Genomic DNA, 20444 nt, shown 5'->3' with positions numbered 1-20444 from the left:
TTAGAATGTTTTGTTCATGTCAATAAATAAAAACCCATCTTGAAAATTCACATTTTAGATTACATAAGCCATATTTGAGGAATGTTAACAACTTGGTTCCATTTGACAAAAGTCAGGGAAGTCTTAGTCATACTTTTATGCATGTAACAAAGTAACCAAATATTCTACAATATAATAAGAAGGAAACGAATATGCTTTCTCCTATATAATACTCTCTGTGCTGTGAACTCAATTATTCTGCATCCCTGGCCCTGATATAGTTATGTCTATGGTTCAATGTCAAGCCTTAGGAGAAAACCTGGTGATTTGATATCACCTCGATGCCAATTATATTAAACAGAACCAGTTCTTACATAGCATGGACAAGAACAGCACATGAATTTTACTTTTTTTGATGACATTTATTTAAGAAACCGTCTTCATAAACAAAAGCATTTACCTGCTCTTTAATTATGGTTAATTCAGAAACAATATTCCTTACACTGCTGTCTCGATCTTTTTTATCCTTTCCAAATGCTGGGTTATGTAAATTGACTTCTTTCATTGCTAAAAGATTTTGACCACTACACTTTCTAACCTAAAATAAAGGAGACAAAAAAAAAAATGGTTTGGGAGTAGAGAGGGGAAGAAAGTGATTAGATTAATAAGGTCACATGATTAAGCCAAGTCATCTAAATAAGTCATATATCTTTAAAAAGTAAATTTGTATTTACACTAAGCTCACCTCAAAAAAATTGGTATATCCTGGATCAGTCTGCAATATTTCATAGGATTTTACTGGGTAAATACAGAAACACTGGTGTGAACTTGGAGAATGTGTCATGCATTGGGACAAGCCATTTTGACTATTTGTGTGAGAGATTAGTGACAGCTTTTGTCTTCAAAGGTCAGTGACCAATTTCTAGAGCTGAGAGCTAAGGTAAGACAACATCAGTGCAGCTATCTGTTGTACAGAAACAATCATTCTAATTTTTATATCTATTTGTTCACTGACAAGGGCTCCAATTCACTTGTGTGTGGGTGTGCAGGGAGACATGCAGTTTGTTTGGGAACATCGGAAATGTTGTTCAAGGGCAAGGTCACCTTGTAAACACAGCCAAAAGCTCCACTTCCAAGATGATCCGAAACTGCATAGTTGCCTATATATTTCGAAGGAGCTTTATTCTGATTAATGCTTTCAATATTTTCAGCAATTTGCTTCAGTTCATCCTCCTAACCAAAAAATGAAAAGGAAATGGGTTGTTATGATAAATGCATCCTAACTGCATAGCAGCCTGACAAAATATTTAAAGCTCAAGACTTACCACTAATAAATTCAACTTTGATACTAATTCTTCATAAGCACTGATATCACGAACATAATGTCCTATGTCAATGAAGATCTCAAACAGGTCGGTGGGGAAAAGTCTACAGAGAAAAATACACACACATGCTTCCTATAGGAGTTGGAAACTCTGGCCCGTTCCTTCCCTTTTGGACCTGGCTCACTTATAGGTTAATTACATTAAATACACTGCCAACAAATGGGAGAAAATAATACTCACCAACTTATCTCACGAAAATAAACTAGAGACACAGTTCTTAAGAGGTAAGGAAAAACAGTTGGAAAGGAAAGTTCCAGAGATCTACTGTATGACACTGTGCTTATAGTTAATAACACTGTACTGCACACAAAAATTTAAGAGGGTAGATGTCAGGTTATATGTTTTTTGCTGCAATAAGATATGATACAGATTTTACAAAAATCTTATTTGTAAGACATTTGGGGGTGTAGTATTAAACATACTAGGAATGAATGTTTATTGGGTGTTCATTGAGCACAGAGCACTTTCACAAATACCATTTGATTTAGTCCTCATGAAAATAAAATTAAAATACAGGTGAATTAAAAAAATGAAGAGATTTATGCATCATTTCCAAGCTACTGGCTTCAAGGGTTTAGGTTTATTAAAATCTTTAAGTCCACTGATGTGGATGATTTAGGGCCTTGAAATGAAAGTTTATAATGAATAACAAATACTTCCTTTTCTTCCCGTAAATTCAACTGTTATATAGAAATAAAATAAAAACATAAAATGCCCCATTCTTCCAAACAAAAGATGTTATATGAACTCAAGATTTTATTTCCATTTTGCCTTATCAATAAAATTCTAGTAAGAACTTGGGCCTACGATTTGGCTAACCTGCCACCTCTATGGCACGCAGACCACACATGTAGGTCTGCCTGCTTCCCAAGGCAGTGGTTTTTCTGTCATGCTCACCACACAACCTTCTGATCCAGGAACATCCAGCCTCCTCCCCTTCAAATGGGTTCCTATCCTGTTAAGGACATCCAGACAAATACTTTCTTTTCTATTGATTAAAAGGAAATGACTAGATCAACTTTGGACATTTCTGAATGGGCAAAAACAAGCAGATATTTTTATTTCATCCATTAAAAATGTTAATGTCTTTAAAAAGAGAGAAAAACTAAAAACCATAGCAGTTACATGTAATTAAAAGAGTTGTGTTGATGTGATTCATGTGCTTTCCTCATGATTTTGTGAATTTTCAGTGTTAAGATATCACTAGGGCTGCTCAGTATTATCTGTGGATTTTAAGAAATCTGAAGACACATGTTTTGCATACTGACTCTTTCTTCTCTTACTGTTTGTATCTAAATCAGGTACATGAAAACAGTTGACTCTAATGATCACTGATCACTTAAATTTCTCTAAGCTCATACCTTTTAAAGAGTGGTCTGTTTCTTTCCATACTGAAGAGAAACCTCAAGGCTCTGAACGCATAACACTGGAAATAAAAGGATATGTGATTCTCAAATGGTAGCTGAACAAAGTAAAACATTTTCAGGATAGCATGATCATGAAGTGAACATTAACGTGGCTTTTTGGTGAGTGTGGCTGGTCTCTGTGGGAGCCACAGCTTGTAACTGAAAACAGACAACATCAACACCTGGGCCAGTTCTCATGTTTAAAAAGCATTTGCGTTGTTGAAGGCTAGGGATCTGGGCCTTGTTTCACTCAGTGGCTGTCATTAGTTCCTTTCTAGAAAGTACAGAAGGAGCAGAGAGACAAGAAATAAAACTCCTACACCGAGAAAACCAAATGTCCCAAGATTTCCAGGAGCTCAAGGTTTATTTTCTTTCTAGCCTGCTATGTACGCCTCAATATTTATATAGTTTCTCTGAGAAAATAGACACTAGAAATAATGACATATAAAAATAGCCACAGGCACACTGGACTCAAACTTGACAAATTGGTCTCTTGAGTAAGGTCTAAAGCATTCCCCAGATAGAACCATCTATAGTAACTCCTGAGAACACTCAGAAAGAGGCCTGTGAGACTTTAACAAAGAAAAATAAACACTGGACGTTTTGCAGTGCTGAGAAAAAAGAGAGAGCCCCAGGCTTGCAGCTGTATCTGTACAATAGGCCACCACTGGGGTGACCAGGGTCTGCTGAATTCGAATCTGGAATCATTTCATGAAATTAGTGATCTGAATATAGAAGGGTCACAAACAAAACTGTCTGGAGAAGCCAGGCAGATAACAAGACCACATGAAGGAGACTGGTGAGAAAGCAGTGGAGACTGCGAGAAGTGAGGAACATGCATGTGCCTCGAAAGAATTTCCATACATATTCTTTAAAAGCCTGTACTGGCTTAACAGAATGCATGTGCAGGAGGGAGTGTACTTTACCATGTTCCAGCACAGTGTCATGCATCAGTGCTCTACTAGAGAAGTAAGTCCCACACCTGTGTGTTCTCAGTGGTAGCTCTCCAAAATCTCTGCCTGCCAGCCCATAGATATCACCAAATATTCTGTGCTAGGTTTGACCATCATTCTGGCTGAAAGCTCTTAAATCAGATTGAAGGCAAACATTGTTTTTTAATTCCTGTTCTAACAACTTGAAACAAAGATAAGTTGCAGCTACTACAAAGGCTTACTTTAAATTGATTTTATCATGCCAGTGTCTTTGGGGACACTTGCCCCCTGGTGTCCACTCTTCAAAAAAGCACATAGGACCCTGCATAATGTGGCCCCTTCTTACCTTCCAGGCCTCATCTCCTAAGGCAGGGGTCCCCAACGCCTGGACCATGGACCGGTACCGGTCCGTGGCCTGTTAGGAACTGGGTCGCACAGCAGAAGGTGAGCAGCAGGTAAGCGAGCAAAGCTTCATCTGCCGCTCCCCATCACTCCCCATCGCTCACATTACTGCCTGAATTCTGCCCCCACGCCCGTCCCCGTCCATGGAAAACGTGTCTTCCATAAAACCAGTCTCTGGTGCCAAAAAGGTTGGGGACCGCTGTCCTAAGGCACTCCCTCTGCCCCACACCCCACACCCACCCCACTGAGCAGCCTAAGCGCACTCTAAGCTGCCAGGCTCCCGTGCTTTGTCCACGCTCTTCTCTCTGTGCGGATGCCCGTCCGCCCTGGAGCAGATCATGGGTGCCCACTTCTATCCCTTTACTCACCTGACCAGCACCATCTCATCCATCAAGATCCATTTTACAGGTTTGCCTTTGTAAAGGTGAAATGCTACTCACTGTGGTCCACGCTTAAAGATGGCACATAATTTTCCCCTTAGTATTATTTTCTGATACACAAGCAATGTTTTTAAAACATAGAACTTATAGATAAGCAAAGAAATATCTAAATAAAATCACCCAATTCCCTACAGAGAAACTACTGTTAAGCCTTCTACATTGTTTTAACAGCATTTGTTTCCATGCCAGCCTCCCTCACCAGATATTTTTCCCTCTCGGTCAGTACAGGGGACCCGTGCTAACCTAAAAATTCTAAAATTCATAGATTATATTACCAAAATTTCCCCAGATTCCAGTAACTTGATATTAAAGAATAATGGATATGTTTATTACCTGTAATAGATTAGTTTTTGCTGCATTCTTTTGTTTATTTCGTAAAATTAATTTTGCTATTGTATATACACCATTTTCCTGGAAGAATAAAAATGCCATGTTATCAGTGACCAGCAACAATGCCATGGAGATACACAGCATAAAGAAGGAAGGAACAATATTAAAGAAGAAATGTTAGTATAATATTGGAATCAGGAGTAAATATTACAGGACAATACTAAAAATGTCAGTGTAATACTTTTAAACATCAAAGACTATAACCACATCGTAAAATCTTAACTGTCGTTAAAGATTATAAATAGCAAAGTATATCAATTAAAAGTGATTTAAATACTTTAAAAACAAAGAGTAGGGGGCAAAAAAAGGGGCAGAGTAAAGGGATCCAAATGTCTTTATATTTTGCATTTTAAATACCTAATTATGAAATATTTCTCCCTTTATTTTTTGTTAATTAAATAATACATGTAGATAAACTAGTATAGAAAAGAAAATAGAAAAATAAGAGAAAAATAATAGATTTTAAAAAATGAAAGTTATTTGTATAAACTGTTAACATCTTTCTAGCCTTATTCTAATACAAATACAGACATGGTGGAATGAATAAAAAGTATTACCTTATTGCTACTTTTTTTATTATCTATTAAATACATAATTTACTGAACTCTACTCTATGTGGGCACTTATATTATGACTGTGAATACCTTTACCTGCCTTACTACATTTAGTCTTCATAGCTGTTCTGTGAATTAGTCTGTAATTTCCTTGTTTTATACATGACAAAGTCAAAACTTAGGCTAAATATTTTTCCAGAGGCCAAGACAGCAAGCAATGATAACAGGACTGAGCCTCCCCCTGCCTCAGCAGCCACCCTGACCTGCTGAGCTTCCCCAGGGACTCTGATCACTGCTGACCTGATCCTTTACTAACTTTATGAATTTATGTATTTTTAAGTTGATGTATTGAGCAAAAAAAAGTTTTTTCTGTAAACTTCAACAAGCAGGAAATAACTTTTATAATAGAAACACATACAAGGGTTGTATACAAATGTGTTTATTCACACACACACACATATGACTGTATATGTAGTGAATTGGTTAATGAACTATGCTTTGTGTGCTTTGTGAAATCAGTTTCCTGGCAATAAATATTTTGTTTGGTGTGTTTCAATCACCTCTAGCTGAATAACTTCGTGTCCTCTTAAAGTGACTGCTATCCTTAACTCATGGTGTCCTATGTGCCATAGGAATTAAAACAATTAAATTAAAACAATTCAGCATAGCTTTAAAAAAAAGATAAAGAAAATGAAGTAGACTGCACATAATATAGGGAATAAACACCATCAATTACCTACATGGCAGTTCTTTTTAAGCTGAGTTAAAAGAGGAAGGACAAGAATATAAAATGGAATTCTACATGTTAACTAAGACACATTACAATATTTTTAAGCCATGTTCCAGGATACAGGTGTCACCTGAGGTGGGCTCCCTCCATCGTGACAGGTCCTGGCACCCCACCCTCTCACCTGAACCACCTGGTGGGCGTTGGTGTCGTCAAGCACCAGTTCCGCGAGGGCTGCACAGCAGGCTGCAACGAAAACCACAAAATGCCGCGTCTGTCGTGGCCATGGCGGCACTTGCACATCAGCACTCTCGCTCCCTGCCTCAGAGAATTTTGTTGGCAGAGCCATCCCTCAGAAAACCCTAATTTTCCTTCTGGCACGTCTCTGGGAGAAAGGCACCTGAGTTGTGCTGGCTGGTACCTCTCCTCTTCATGTAGCTCACATGCATGCACACCCCACGGCAGCCTGTGGGGCACCCCTAATGCACCCCCCTGTGCATGGAGTGGGGATGGGGGGCAGGCACCGTCAGCCCCATACCCAACATGTGCCCGGTGTGGAGCACGTGCTCAGTGTACATGGACAATGGTCAGATAAATAGTGTGTACTTTAAACATATTATCCAAATTAACCCTTATAATCCGAGTATGAACTACTTTAGAGGGCTAACAGGTTAGGCCACAGAACTTGGCAAGCAGAGGAAAGTTTGGGGTGTCTTTAACCTGCAAGTCCAACACTGGTACCAAGAAGTTTCAGGCATCCACATGGATTTAACTTCACATTCTTTAAGTTATAAATTGGGCCTAATTAATATTATCATTATAATTTTATAATAGAATAATACAAGGTTAAACAGTATCAAATAATAAAACATAATAATATGATATAAATACCTGCTTGAAGAGAGAATGTATTTTCTTGTATTTCCCGAGGGCTTAAATTTTCTGACAAATGAAGCTGCTGGATTCGGCCTGCCACATTGGCACTAGACAGGCTTCCAATGGAGGAACGATCAGAAACTAAATTTCTGTCCCTGAAAAAGAAAAGTTAATGCACAGACCAATTTATCAATGGTAGTTCATGGTCAGTGCTTTCTGATACCCGTTTTATAAATCTTTGCCTCCCCCAGGTCATAAAGTTTTCTCCTGTGTGACCTTCCAATCCACTCAGACATGATTTTTGTGTGAAGTGTGAGGTAGGAGTCATCTCTCTATTTTTCACATGGCTGCCTTTGTTTTGAACTCTATTCTTCTGCCATTTACTTGAATACATCTCAGTCTTCATCATTCTGAGTTTCGTCTTTTTCCATTAAATTCCAATCTTCTTTTATTTTAGTCAAGTTCTCTTCTATTAGATCATTGAGGCTTTCCAAAATTTCCTTTCGTTTTATTCTCTACCTTAGGGATATCAATTATCCACGTGTTGAAAACCCATCTTCTGCAGGCCATATCCTTCATTTTACGTTGCTCTTATTCCCTGTCTTCCTCCTCTGCATCATGTGTAAGTTTTCAAGCGTGCCCTTCCTTTCACTAACTCCACGTTCTTTCTGGTACGCAGTCTCTGCATGTTGTTCAGTCCTCGTCTTCTTTCCCAGCTTCACAATCATTCTGTTCTCCTTTTTACTATCCTATCATCTCACCTTTAATCTAATTTCATAAACTTCATGTTCTGTTTAATGTCTTTGATAAAATAAAGCATTTTTCTGTTTACTTAGTGCAACATCTTCCACAATAGATCATTCGTCTGTCTTTATCTGCTTCGTTCCCTTCTGTTTTACATGGTTGCTATGTTTTTTCATGCATTTACTTTTATGGCAGCAGCTCTATGTAGATTTCTATATGCCCAAACATAAGGTGGATGGAGTCTCCCCGACCTCCCTCCTGTGTCATCTGGGCCCTCTGCCCTTCTTTTGGGGAGCATAGGGAAGGTAATGGAGTATTCACAGTCAATGATCTTTAATTATGTTAAAACTTGAATTTTAGGGATCTCTCTACCTGATCAAGAGTATGTAACCTTTTAGTAACTGCCTTTGAGTTTGGGACTGCAGGTGAATGGGCAGATTTCCTAAAAACCACCTTGACAACAGAGCCTGTTCATACTCAAGCCAGCAGACAACCTGGCAACCTCACCCCTTGTACCAGCTCCAGGCAGCCCAGCTCTGAAAGGATATTGTTTACCCAGCTGGGGTAATAAATTCTCCCAGAGCACTGAGCCATATTTAACATAGAATAAGTATTGACATACATCTTCTTCCCAGGGAAGAGATTTATAACATTGTACCATAGGAGTGGACTGGGAAAATTACTCTTTAGATGTGAAAGAACTCTTTTCTATCAAGAATGGTTATGGCTTGAGCAAAAGAGGAAAACTAGTACCTTATATTAAACTCAGTTCTATGTGGTCAAAAGGCAGGTTTTGCCCTTGAGGTATTGTTTAACTATTATATAATTTAATTTTATCATCAAGAAAATAGCTGCCCTCCACGAGGGCTACCCACAGCCACTGTAATACGTATGATAGACCAAAAATAACCACCACCATCATCGTCATCATCCTATAAACTCAAGTGGAAAAACACCTTTGCAATCATAATTACTTTGACTGTGGGGTTAGCTCATTATGCCACAATACTAATGAAAGATTTATAATTTATACTTTAAAGTACTTGAGATTTTTATGTGATATTCATAAAAGCAAGTAGATTGTCAACAGTCTACACATTATTTCCTTGGTTTTGGTAATGATAGAAATTGTTAACAAAGCCACTACTCATATCTCTAGTCTGTTCTTATGCTTTGGAAAGTTCCTTCAGAGAATGGAGCTGATGACACATAGCTCCACAATATCAAGTTATCAGGCACAACAAGCACAAAGTCTGAATAATATTGATTTGATAACAAGTCATATTAAAATTGATGTTACTCTGCTTTTATTAGAATGAACTTTATTTACATACTACAGATAAATGTGATCTTTTTCCAGGCAGATATAAACCTTTTCAATTTTGATTCAGCACCTAGGGGGATGAATTATGCTCTATAATAATTTTAGGTAATAGATCCTTCCCATTGGTGATACCAGTAATATTGTTATTCAATGCTTCAATACATGTAATACATACCATATCTACTATTTTTTGTTATTGTTATAGTTTTTGCAACATAATTCGAGAATTTCAGTTTGAAACTATTTTAACAAGCCATTCCTTCCCCAGATTCATGGCTTTGAGTGCCACCAGATTCTTTTTTTTTTTTTTTTTTTTTTTTTTTTTGCGGTACATGGGCCTCTCACTGTTGTGGCCTCTCCCATTGCGGAGCACAGGCTCCGGACGTGCAGGCTCAGCGGCCATAGCTCGCAGGCCCAGCCGCTCCATGGCATGCGGGATCTTCCTGGACCGGGGCACGAACCCGCGTCCCCTGCATTGGCAGGCGGACTCTAAACCACTGCGCCACCAGGGAAGCCCCAGATTCTACTTTTAAAAGAGAGACAACAAGGTGTTAACCCACCTCAGAGCACTGCCACGGAGATTAGAGAGAAAAGAGGAGCAACTGGACCTGGGTCAGTAACATGGAATCATTTGAATAACCATATTTCCTCCTATTTTAACTAAGGATCATACATCCGTTCCTTTAATGCAGGCTGGTGATTCAAAGATAAATATGTCAGGGCCCCAAGGAGCTGAAAAGATGAACGCTCCTGACATTGATTTAAAGCCTGTGTGCAACAAGTAAAAATGACTCTGTAGAACATGAATGACCAAAGAATGGGAGGGAGCCAGCTGAGCACATGCCCACCCTGCCCTCGAACAGCTGAGACCCCAGCCTTCAACAGCCAGAGTGAAGCAGGCCAAAGCCTGCTCTGACTCACCCTCGTAAAATATGAAGAAGATGCTTTATGCCTCCCCAAATGCGAATTTCCACACAGGTCTCAGGGTCCTCACAAATCTGAACCAGGATCCAGACGACGCTCCACAGCAGCTGTAGGTGGTCTGAGTGCAGCAAGCTGAGGAGGATGGGGACCCCCTCGTAGAGCTTCACCTGCTCTCTCACCTGGCGCTCGGCACAGAGCAGGCGCAGCAGCTCAGCCGCCAGCCTGCGAGGGATGGGCGGGAGGGGAGACTCAGCTCAGTGGTGGCTTGACTTGATTCACACAGAGCTGCCGACACGCACGGACGGTCGCGCTAACAGGCTCTATGTCACAGTCAGCACATGTTCTCTGTAGAGGGCTGGATCACAGCCAAGTGTTTGCAGCTCTATGGGCCATACAGTCTCTGTCATGACTACCCAGCCATGCCAACATATGCAAAAGCAGCCACAGACAGCACACAAAAACCAGCGGGCGTGGCTGTGTGCCAATAAATCTTTATTCACAAAAACAAGCAGGGAGCCAAATTTAGCCTGCAGGTCATAGTTTCTGGACCACTATCTAAGTCATATCCTCATGGTATCCCCATTGGTCTGGCTAAAAACCTACTAACGAGCAAATAGGCATCAAGTACATACAATGGGACCTGCATTATGCTCAAGACAAAAGAAATATAAAAGCTTTATCCTAGTCTTCAGAAACTTACTATGTGATTGCAAAAATAAGACATTAATACCTGATGGCAAAAACACTATGATCCAGGGAAATTAAATGCGAAGTGAATATCTGGAGAGTAAAATAAAGATAATGATGGCATAAGACATAAGGTTAAACTAAGCTCTGTAACGTTATGATTATAGACATTTCATAGAGCTGTCCTGAATCCTCCAGGCTCACACTCTGAACACTCTTCCTGGATGGTGTTATTTATTCCTATGGCTTCAAATACTCCCTCTACCCTGGCACTGTGATCTCAGCCCAAGCAACACTCCCAACCTATAGAGTTTCCAGCAGTCACTTAACTGTTCCACAGGCGCTCACCCCACTGTTTTTAAACTCAGTCATTATCCTCCTCCCCAAATCAGCCCTTCCACTTATGTCCCCGATCTGGACTCAGGACACCACAGTCTTTTCAATTTCCAAGCCAAAGACTGGGAATCCTCCAAGACACTCCCTTCTTCTCCAACCAGTGGAGAGCCTTTGGTGTCCCGTTTCCTGGGCAAGCACTGGGGTTAATTCTTCTGTGCGTCCTGCAGCTAGCTAAACCCACTGCCCCTCCATCCTTGTGAGCCTCGATTATGCTCCAGATATAAGCTTCTCTGTCACCCTCCTCTCCAATATTCCCATTCTTATCCTGCTTCACAATTCCTTTCCCTGAGCTAATTTTCCATGGCTCCTCTCCCTCCCAAACTTTTATGCTCTGACATATGTTCTTTGGTAAACAGTACTCTTCACCTTCTCAAACTTTCTACACCAAACATTCCCTCCTTGTTCTAAGTGGATCTCATTGTGTGGCTAAATTCCACACCCCACACAGTGCAATCAGAATAACTGTCCCCACAAAATCAATCTGATCATGATTAAAATCTGTGAGTCTCCATAATGTTCATGATAAAAACCACACTATAGGCACAAAGAGCCCATCATGACCTTGCTGAAGGTATCTCATCTATAAAATATGGAAAGAGAATTGCAGATCAAACAAGTTAAAACACAAAAGTGCTTAGAACAGGGCCTGGCATGTAGAAGGCCTGGCCAAAATTAGCTCTATTTCTAACTTATCACCAACTATCTAACTAGTTTTCTGGCACGCTCCCTCCTGCACTCTGCTGTAGCTGCTCCCACTCATGCACACTCCTCTCTCACACACCACTGCAGGCCTCCAGGTGGGAGCATATTCTGTTTTCACTTGCTCTCTTCCTCTGCCTAGACAGCTGCTCCTTCTTTTAGGAGACTTGGCATGACCCCTCGCTCTGATTGGAGGTGCTGTTCCATGCCCCCAGGGTATCCATCCTGTGCATCCACTAACCACACCACCTACAATGCTGTGGTGAAACTGATGATTTGTGTGTCTGCCCCTCTCCTACACCATGCAACCATATCTTATTCATCTTTGGTTTTCCAACACCTGTGCAGAGGCTATTGGGTGAATCAATTCAGACAACCAAGTCTAAGTATAGTTTGTAAAAGAGGGTTAAATTGGCTTAGACGAAGAATTCAAGGGATTTACTATGAGTTAAATGTCAGTGTTTTATTGCTTGGGATTTCTGTTAACTATTTTACCTCTTTAGAAAATTATGACTTATTCAATTAAATATCATATGATGCAGGTAACCTAATAAATATCTGGATACAGTAAGTTTTTAGGGCAATAGGTAGTTCAAGTGAAATGAGTTCATTTTACTCTAGATTCTGTTTTGGTCGTGAAATAAGTCAGTAGCTATCTTAATGTTTACTTAATAAGTAGCTATCTTAATGTTTACTTAATAAGTAGTTATCTTATTTTGCCTTAAGCAAAATAGATTTTAGGAATCTAATCATTTATTCAACACACAATCTGAAATTACTGAAAGTAGAGTCACCTCAGAGTTTCTTTCCTTAAGGAGACAGGATGTAAATAAATGTAATAAAAAAATATTAAAGATGTAATCATGAGATTTACATATTTCAAATCTATGACCAGTTCTAGAAGTAAAGCAGGACCAAAGATAAATCGATATATCTCTTTGCTACTGGTTACTTTATATAAACTTATATAGAAGATAAATGCCAAGTTGACTCATGATATTCAGCTAACAATGTAAATAACATAAGTAAAATAATAATAATCATTTTCATTAAATGTCAGACACTGTCACTTTCCCCTGTTAGCAATCCTACCTTTTGGAAAGCAAGTCATATTCATGTAAAATCATCAGCAGATTTTCTACAATGTTGAGTTCACTTATTTTCTCCCTACATTCTGGACTACAAATTGAAAAGTATTAGTAACTATGAAAAATGTATTTTACCATATCCACGTATTTAATATCTTAGCCCTCATATTATCCCAGGAGGAGAAACAAAATGTAGCTCTATGGGGCAGGGCTACATTAAACTCCAACATTCAGTAAGTATTATATGTCATAAATTTAAATATGTTTAATAACAGTATGATGATAACATGATTCCCTTTGGAGAAAGGGAATCATATGCTGTTCACAAAAAAGCAATGATCAGCATTACTCACAATAGCTAAGATATAGAAATGACCTACATGTCCTTTGATAGATGAAGTGGATAAAGAAAATGTGATATACATATTTATATATATAATTGAATATTTATATATAGTTATAATTGAATATAATTATATATACATAATTGAATATTGTTCAGCCATAAAGAATCCTGTCATTTGTGACAATATGGATGAACCTAGAGAACAATCTGTTAAATGAAATAAGCCAAACAGAGAAAGGCAACTACCATACGGTATCACTTATATGTGGAATCTAAAATAAACAAACAAAACCGACTACATAGAAACAGAATAGAATGGAGGGTGTTTACTAGGGGCTGGAAGTAGGGGGAAACAGGGAGATGTAGGTTAAAAGGTACAAACTTTCAATTATAAGAAGAGTGAGCACTAAGGATCCAATGTGCAGCACGGCAACTACAGTTAATAATATGGGGTCGTGCACTTGAAAGTTGCTGAGAGATCTTACATGTTCTCATCACAAAACCAAAAAAAAAGAGTTAACTATGAGAGGTGATGGATGTATTAATTATCTTGATCTTGGTAATCATTCCACAGTATATATGTGTATCAAATCATTATGTTGTACACTTTAAATATATAAAATTATATTTGTCCATTAGTCCTCAATTAAGTTGGAAAAAAACCTAAAAAACAAAAAAGCAGTGATCCACTTACTGGTATAAAAACATATTTAAAATAATCATAACATCTATAGGGGTTATCTAGAATTTCTTAAAGGGCAAAAATGTTTGAAAATGTTAAAATATATATAGGGTAGAGAATGAAGAAGACAAGTCAGGGAGATTCAACTGTCCAAGACATATTGTGTAAATTTGAAAGTAGAAGTAAGTGAGGGTTGGATGAAAAGACTAGGTAAATATTTCTAGTCAGGAAAAAAAAAAGAAATTTTTAAACTGCTTTGCTGCTCCAACTTAAATTCCAAATGATGCTTTTCCATCCCGGATCCTCTTCAGTATAGTTATGGTACTTCACGTTTATTTTTCACAAATTTTAACTAAGTAGATGACAAAATAAATAGAGAAACTGATCTATTTTGAATTTCTTCCATCTGAGTTGCTAAAGCAGCAGAACTTATTAAAATACACTCACCTTTCAGCTAAACTAGCCAGAGCCAGAAGGGCACCCAACAGAACATTAGTATCTCGGGCACTGAGTAAACTTACTAATGTCTGAAAAATGAAGTAAAATAAGGTTTAATTATGTAAGTACTACAAGCTTCTTGAACAGTATGTTTCCTTCTAAAGATCATAGAGGCTTAACCTCAAAATTTGTTAAACATTCACGATCCCCAGTTCTTAAGGGGCAGGCATCCACCCCCTCTTCAGACGAGTTCCTTGTAAGCATTCCTTGCCCAGGACAGGAAGCAAAGGGACCAAGATACATGGCCCTCTACTTCCAGGTGCCCACGCTGTCTGTTCTCTGTCTTCTTCTGGTAGCGACCAGTCACTGAGCACTCATTCTGAGTTGGGCATTGGCATTGTGGCAGGCACTTTCCAAATTATGAAAGTACTTTTTCAACAAAATGTTGAAGACTGTCTTTTTTCCCCAAACTAAGCAAGATATGTTAACACTACCAGACAATCCATTTGCCTCTCAAATTTCTGAGTAACATCACTGAGTTGGGAGTCATCTATATCTTATCAGTCACCTTCTCAGGATTCCCATTACTACAAATTTACATATTTTCCCTCTACATTTTTAGAACTCAGGGTCCCCCAAAGCACATACCCAAACATACTTCAGACCAGAGCTGTGACCTGTATAACAACTACTAGGCTGATTTTGGGTTTCTATTATGTAGGTTTTTCCCCTTTATGATCTCATGCATTTTCTATGGAGCTATTATTATTTTTGTTTCTCAGATCCCTTCCTCTTTTTCTTTTCCCACTGTTTCCTTTATGTCTTCTAACATAATGTTTCCCGAAATCCAGTCACTGATATATCATTTCACAATTTTTGTCATGTCCACCCTTAACACCTTAATGCTACTCAAAAATGTTCTTCAAATTCTAAATGATATCAGTGAAATATATAGCTATTGAAATAAAAAATGTTGACCTGTATTATCACTAAGAATCACCCCCCCCCATAAAATGAGCAGCATGTGTTAACACATTTTAGGCAACTTTGCTCTAATATATGCTGGGAAGTGGCTTCCTGGGATATAAAAACTCAACAAATTATTGAAACCTGGCTCTAGGCAGCTACCAGCTAAATAGTTTTGCTGTAAATATAAATGTAGTCTGTTTTGATTAAACCTGCATTCATTCAACTTGAAATATGTATTTGACCCATAGACTTATAATACTAAACCATCTTATTATGAAGTTAAACCATATGAAATTGACCTACACACCAGGGTAATTTCACATGGTTCAAACTAATATAACCTCATGTGCCAAATGGAATGTATTTATATGTATACATACATATATATGTATTTATTTATTTATTTGTAAACACACACCTAGGGTCAGTTTATATATAGTCAAGTTTTTACAAGCAACATTTAAATTAAGCAATAAACTTAGTTGATTAAGCAATAAAGAATTAAATGACATAGAAAAAAGAAAAAAGTTTCAGAAAACCTTTATTTGCTGTTTCTATATTTACTCCTTAGGCGGGTTAGCAGAGATTGGCAATTTTAGGCTAAGTTAGCAGGCTTGAGAATAATAATTACACGTGGCTTGACCACAAGGGCTCTGGACTCTAGCATGTGAACCACCACCAAATGAAGCTGAAGCAGGAACTCCTTCTGGGACCACTCACCTTGTGGGCTCTGCTTGTGGTGACCCATTCTCTTTGGTCTTTGACAGCAGCAAGTTTTTGAAAAATATCTATAAAAGAATGGAATATCTCAACGAGGGATTTGAAGCTTAAAGGGGGTCAGTGCTCATAGAGCCTCAGGTCTCAAGTACTGATGGGCAAGCAAAGGAAGGACAAATGGGAACACAGGCCACACAAAAAGGACAATGGAGGGAGGAGGGACAGGGTTGATTTTTTTTTTACTTCAAGAATCACGTTTCAAGCCCAACTAGTATTTATTATATATTACTATTATAATAATAAAATTTGGAGATAGCAAGAAAATTAAATCTTCCCTTCCACTTAAAGTTGAATGAGTTCCTTAATATCATTACAAGTTCAAAGTGAAACCTATTCTTCAAAGATCGTCCCCATAAAGATTTCATGTGATGGACTTAGCAAGGTTCCTCAGTGGAGGGTAACGGCTGGCCTCACAGAAACTTCCTGGTGCCTGAGGCTCACCACAGATTCCTCTCTCCCTGGAACTGAGAATTAAGGTCCTGCCCTGTGCACACAAAGAATGTGGGCTCACTCGCACGAGAGCAGGAGTGCGCACACTCATCAAATCCAGAGAGCAGAAGTGCACACTCATCAAATCCAGAGAGCACGGAAGGTGGGCTGGGAAGAGCTTCCAAAAAGAGAAGCTTTGGAAATGGGTATTGTTATTACCCCAATTTTATAGATGAAAAATGAATAGTCTCTGACATTTTAATAGAAATCGAAGGAGGCAAAAAATATTTTTACCAAAATTTGCTTTTATGGAAGGAAGTGTCTCTTGCACTAAATAAACTAAGCTTGTGCTCAATGAAAATCTTTTAAAACATGAAATCAGGTTTTTCAAGGTAAGAACTGTGATCTAAAAATCTCCTCTCTGGGTACATTTTGCCACTGAGCATAACAGCTGGCATGGACTCTGAAGCCCATAGCTGTGTGGGGACCCCCGTGAGTATGCAAAGTGTTCCCCCTTCCCTGCTGCAAACGGCATGCCCGGAAGGCCAGCTGCGTCCCGGGACCGCACTTACACGTCATGTTGACCAGCTTGTCCATGCTGTGCTGCGCCTCCCCGGAGCCGAGGTACCCGTGGGCCACGATCTCCATGTACTGCGGCGGGGGGAGAGGGAGACCGACAGGCGAGTCAGAGGGGAGGACGCTCAAGCACACAGCAGGTGAGGGGAAAGGTTGTGCACTTCTGAAAATGAGCTGTAGGTGGCACAACAGGCTCACCAAACAATACTTGGTGCCCCTGGGCCTGCTTCACTCAAGTGCAGAAGGGGGTGGGTTTCTGGGTTCTTGGCTTCTGTGGAACGCCCCGAAGTGGAGGGAGGGACCTTGAAAGATTGTTTAAACTCTCAAACGTCCCAAGATGACTCCTAACTGAATAAATTTGTGTTGCAATTTAGCCTCCAAATATAAGATACAAATAAGATGCAATAATATAGTACATAGAATTTTAATTCTTCAATGTAACTTTTCAGCAGAATTTTAATAACACTCTGCATATATTTTATCGACCTTATGTTTTATAATATCCTAAATTATATCTAACCAGCATACAAACAGATAGCAATAATTAGAATGAAATGTATGCGGTAGTCTAATAATCCCTCACTGTGGATGACTGATTGTAGTTAAGTTCAGAGAAACACACATAAATTTCTGACATTTTAATGAAATTAAAATGGATAAAAAGATCCTTTACAATATAATTTTATTAAAGATTATTTCATTAAATGAGCTAAACCTCTAGCCAATTAAAAATTTTCTTAAAAATAAAAACAAGGGCTTCCCTGGTGGCGCAGTGGATGAGAGTCTGCTTGCCGATGCAGGGGACACGGGTTCATGCCCCGGTCCAGGAAGATCCCACATGCCGCGGAGTGGCTGGGCCTGTGAGCCATGGCCACTGAGCCTGCGCGTCCGGAGCCTGTGCTCCGCAACGGGAAAGGCCACAACAGTGAGAGGCCCACGTACCACAAAATAAATAAATAAATAAATAAATAAATAAATAAATAAAAATTAAAACAAGATATGTTTTATCAATTTCCCAAGAATAAAAAAATAATAAAATAGATTTAATATTAAGTTGCCATTAAAATTAATCATCCATTAATAACTCAGAATGAGTTTGTAGGGCCACGGGTTTATTATGAAAATTATTCTTTCCATACATGGTATAGATTTCAGGAGAATGGGTTGTTTCAACTGCTCCCATGCCTGGAAATTTTGTTTTATTGTATTAATAAGCCCAAACGTTGGACTGTCTCAGCATATATATTCACCTCCTTACGTTCCCTCAGTAGTTACCAAAGCAGAAAAATAAATGAAGTCAAGATCATTCCTCACATTGTCATTTATTTTTAATATTTTAGTGAGCACAGCAATTCTTTTTTGTGTGAAAAAGTTATGAACATCTTCATAACCAATATTTTCTCCCACCATTTGTTGTGTGCAATGCTGAGGCCTGGGGCCTGCCAGACAACATCTATTTATATTCTTTACTAACTAAAGACAGGTGACCTTTTATATAGATAGAAATTTCTCATTTCAACAGGCTGGGTAAAGTGAGCCCAATCAACCAAGAGAAAATGTCACGAGTCCCTCCCTGCTCTGTGTGTATGCTGCCTCATGCTCACACTCACAACCCTGCCTGCTCCTCTCCTTGGCAGGCAGCTAAGGTAAGAAAGACATCTTCTGTCACACACCTGTGTAATCTCTACCTAAAAGAGAAAGGGAAAACCAGCCACCACAAAAGGAATCTTACCTGAGCTAGGTTTTCAATCCCACCCAAGCTATGGAGTATTTCCTGATAAAATAAAAACAACAGAACACACATGAAAGATGAGAGTGGTGGGGGGAATGTATTTTACATGCAATCTATTTATTAAGTTATGAGTTTTAATTATTTTTTGAAGGCCCACATTCTAACATAAATATGGAAAACTTTAATGTTTGCCAGTCATACTATATTTAAGATAAGTTATTAATAAATATGAATGAAAGTTGGGTTGAGATTAAGAGAATGTAAGTATGCTCAGAACTGCAGCCTGCCTCTGAATTCTTTTTACTTCCTCTCATGTCATCATAAAATGTTAGAGCTGGAAAAAGATGTTAGATACCATTCCCCTCAACACCCTCACATTACAGAGTAGGAAAACTAAGACCCAGAATGGTAAACCATTTTGCCTAAGTGACAGAGCCTGGATAAGAATCCAGCATCTGGCTTCCCTGGTGGCGCAGTGGTTGAGAGTCTGCCTGCCGATGCAGGGCACACGGGTTCGTGCCCGGGTCTGGGAAGATCCCACATGCCGCGGAGCGGCTGGGCCCGTGAGCCATGGCCGCTGAGCCTGTGCTCCGCAACGGGAGAGGCCACAACAGTGAGAGGCCTGTGTACCGCAAAAAAAAAGAAAAAAAAAAAGAATCCAGCATCACTGAATTCCAGGACCTTCCTCTAGGCCTCTGCCTAGTGTGGCCCATGGACCAGCAGCAAAAATATCATCTGGAACTGATGAGAAATGCAGAATCTCCTACTCCCCCCAGACCTGCTGAATGACACTATGAATTTCAACAAGATCCCTGGGTAATTCACACGCCCAATAAAACCTGAGCAGCATTGCTCCTAGTAGTAGACTAGACAACAGGGCTTCTCCTTAAAATGATGTGGCTTATGGTCTTATTACACCCATACCCTAAACTAATGTAAGGATAATCGTTGCAAAATGTCCTCAGATATAGGTCTTTAAAATCAATTCCCAATAACAAGGCACTGCATGAAACTTCTGAAAAGTGCTAATTAAGAGAGAGAGTGCTGGGAGGCCGGAGTTGTGAAAGGAACTGGTTTGGAGCTCTCCTAACAGTCGATGCTCTCAGGTTACCCACACTGACATTTATCTTGGGGTTAATGGGTTTCAGGTGGCCCTAACCTGTGTAACTCTGTATTGATACCTCTCTCCTTACTTTCTATGCACACAAAGAAGTTATTTGAAATACAAACATTAGCCAACATTCCAACTCTGGAAAGTTCAGGGCAATGAGTACGTGACTGTGAGGGAGCTATCTCGTTCTACCCGGAAGCTGAGTGGGCAGCTGAGGAAAGGCTCAGGGGCTCAAGGCCTCCTGGGTCAAGGTTTCCTTATTCTGTGTGAAGGGAATTTGGAAGCAACATACCCTTGTTTAAATTAAGAATAAAGGTACATTTATAACTCAATTAAAAATCGTTCTATGACCACCTATTAATTTGAATTCCCATGATTGCTATTCACTTTAGAAGACCTATAATTAAAGAACGTAAGAATATTGTACACAT

The 20444-nt window shown here is 39.2% G+C and overlaps 1 protein-coding gene across 1 annotated transcript in view; it reads right to left on the bottom strand.

Annotated features, from left to right (window-relative positions):
* NEK10 (NIMA related kinase 10) overlaps window positions 1-20444 on the bottom strand; it is a 319052-nt gene that overhangs the window by 237669 nt on the left and 60939 nt on the right. The window contains 13 exon segments of the mRNA XM_082637719.1: window positions 440-577; window positions 1084-1212; window positions 1305-1407; window positions 2726-2790; window positions 4878-4955; window positions 6400-6461; window positions 7107-7246; window positions 10081-10305; window positions 12958-13044; window positions 14429-14508; window positions 16109-16176; window positions 17167-17245; window positions 18903-18944. Coding sequence (XP_082493845.1) covers window positions 440-577; window positions 1084-1212; window positions 1305-1407; window positions 2726-2790; window positions 4878-4955; window positions 6400-6461; window positions 7107-7246; window positions 10081-10305; window positions 12958-13044; window positions 14429-14508; window positions 16109-16176; window positions 17167-17245; window positions 18903-18944 — 1296 coding nt within the window.

Source organism: Mesoplodon mirus, assembly GCF_964341445.2.
Source record: "Mesoplodon mirus genome assembly, chromosome: 12".
Classification (NCBI taxonomy): Eukaryota; Metazoa; Chordata; class Mammalia; order Artiodactyla; family Ziphiidae; genus Mesoplodon; species Mesoplodon mirus.
Note: the sequence above shows the minus strand (reverse complement) of the source record. Positions and strands in the feature narration are given on the sequence as shown.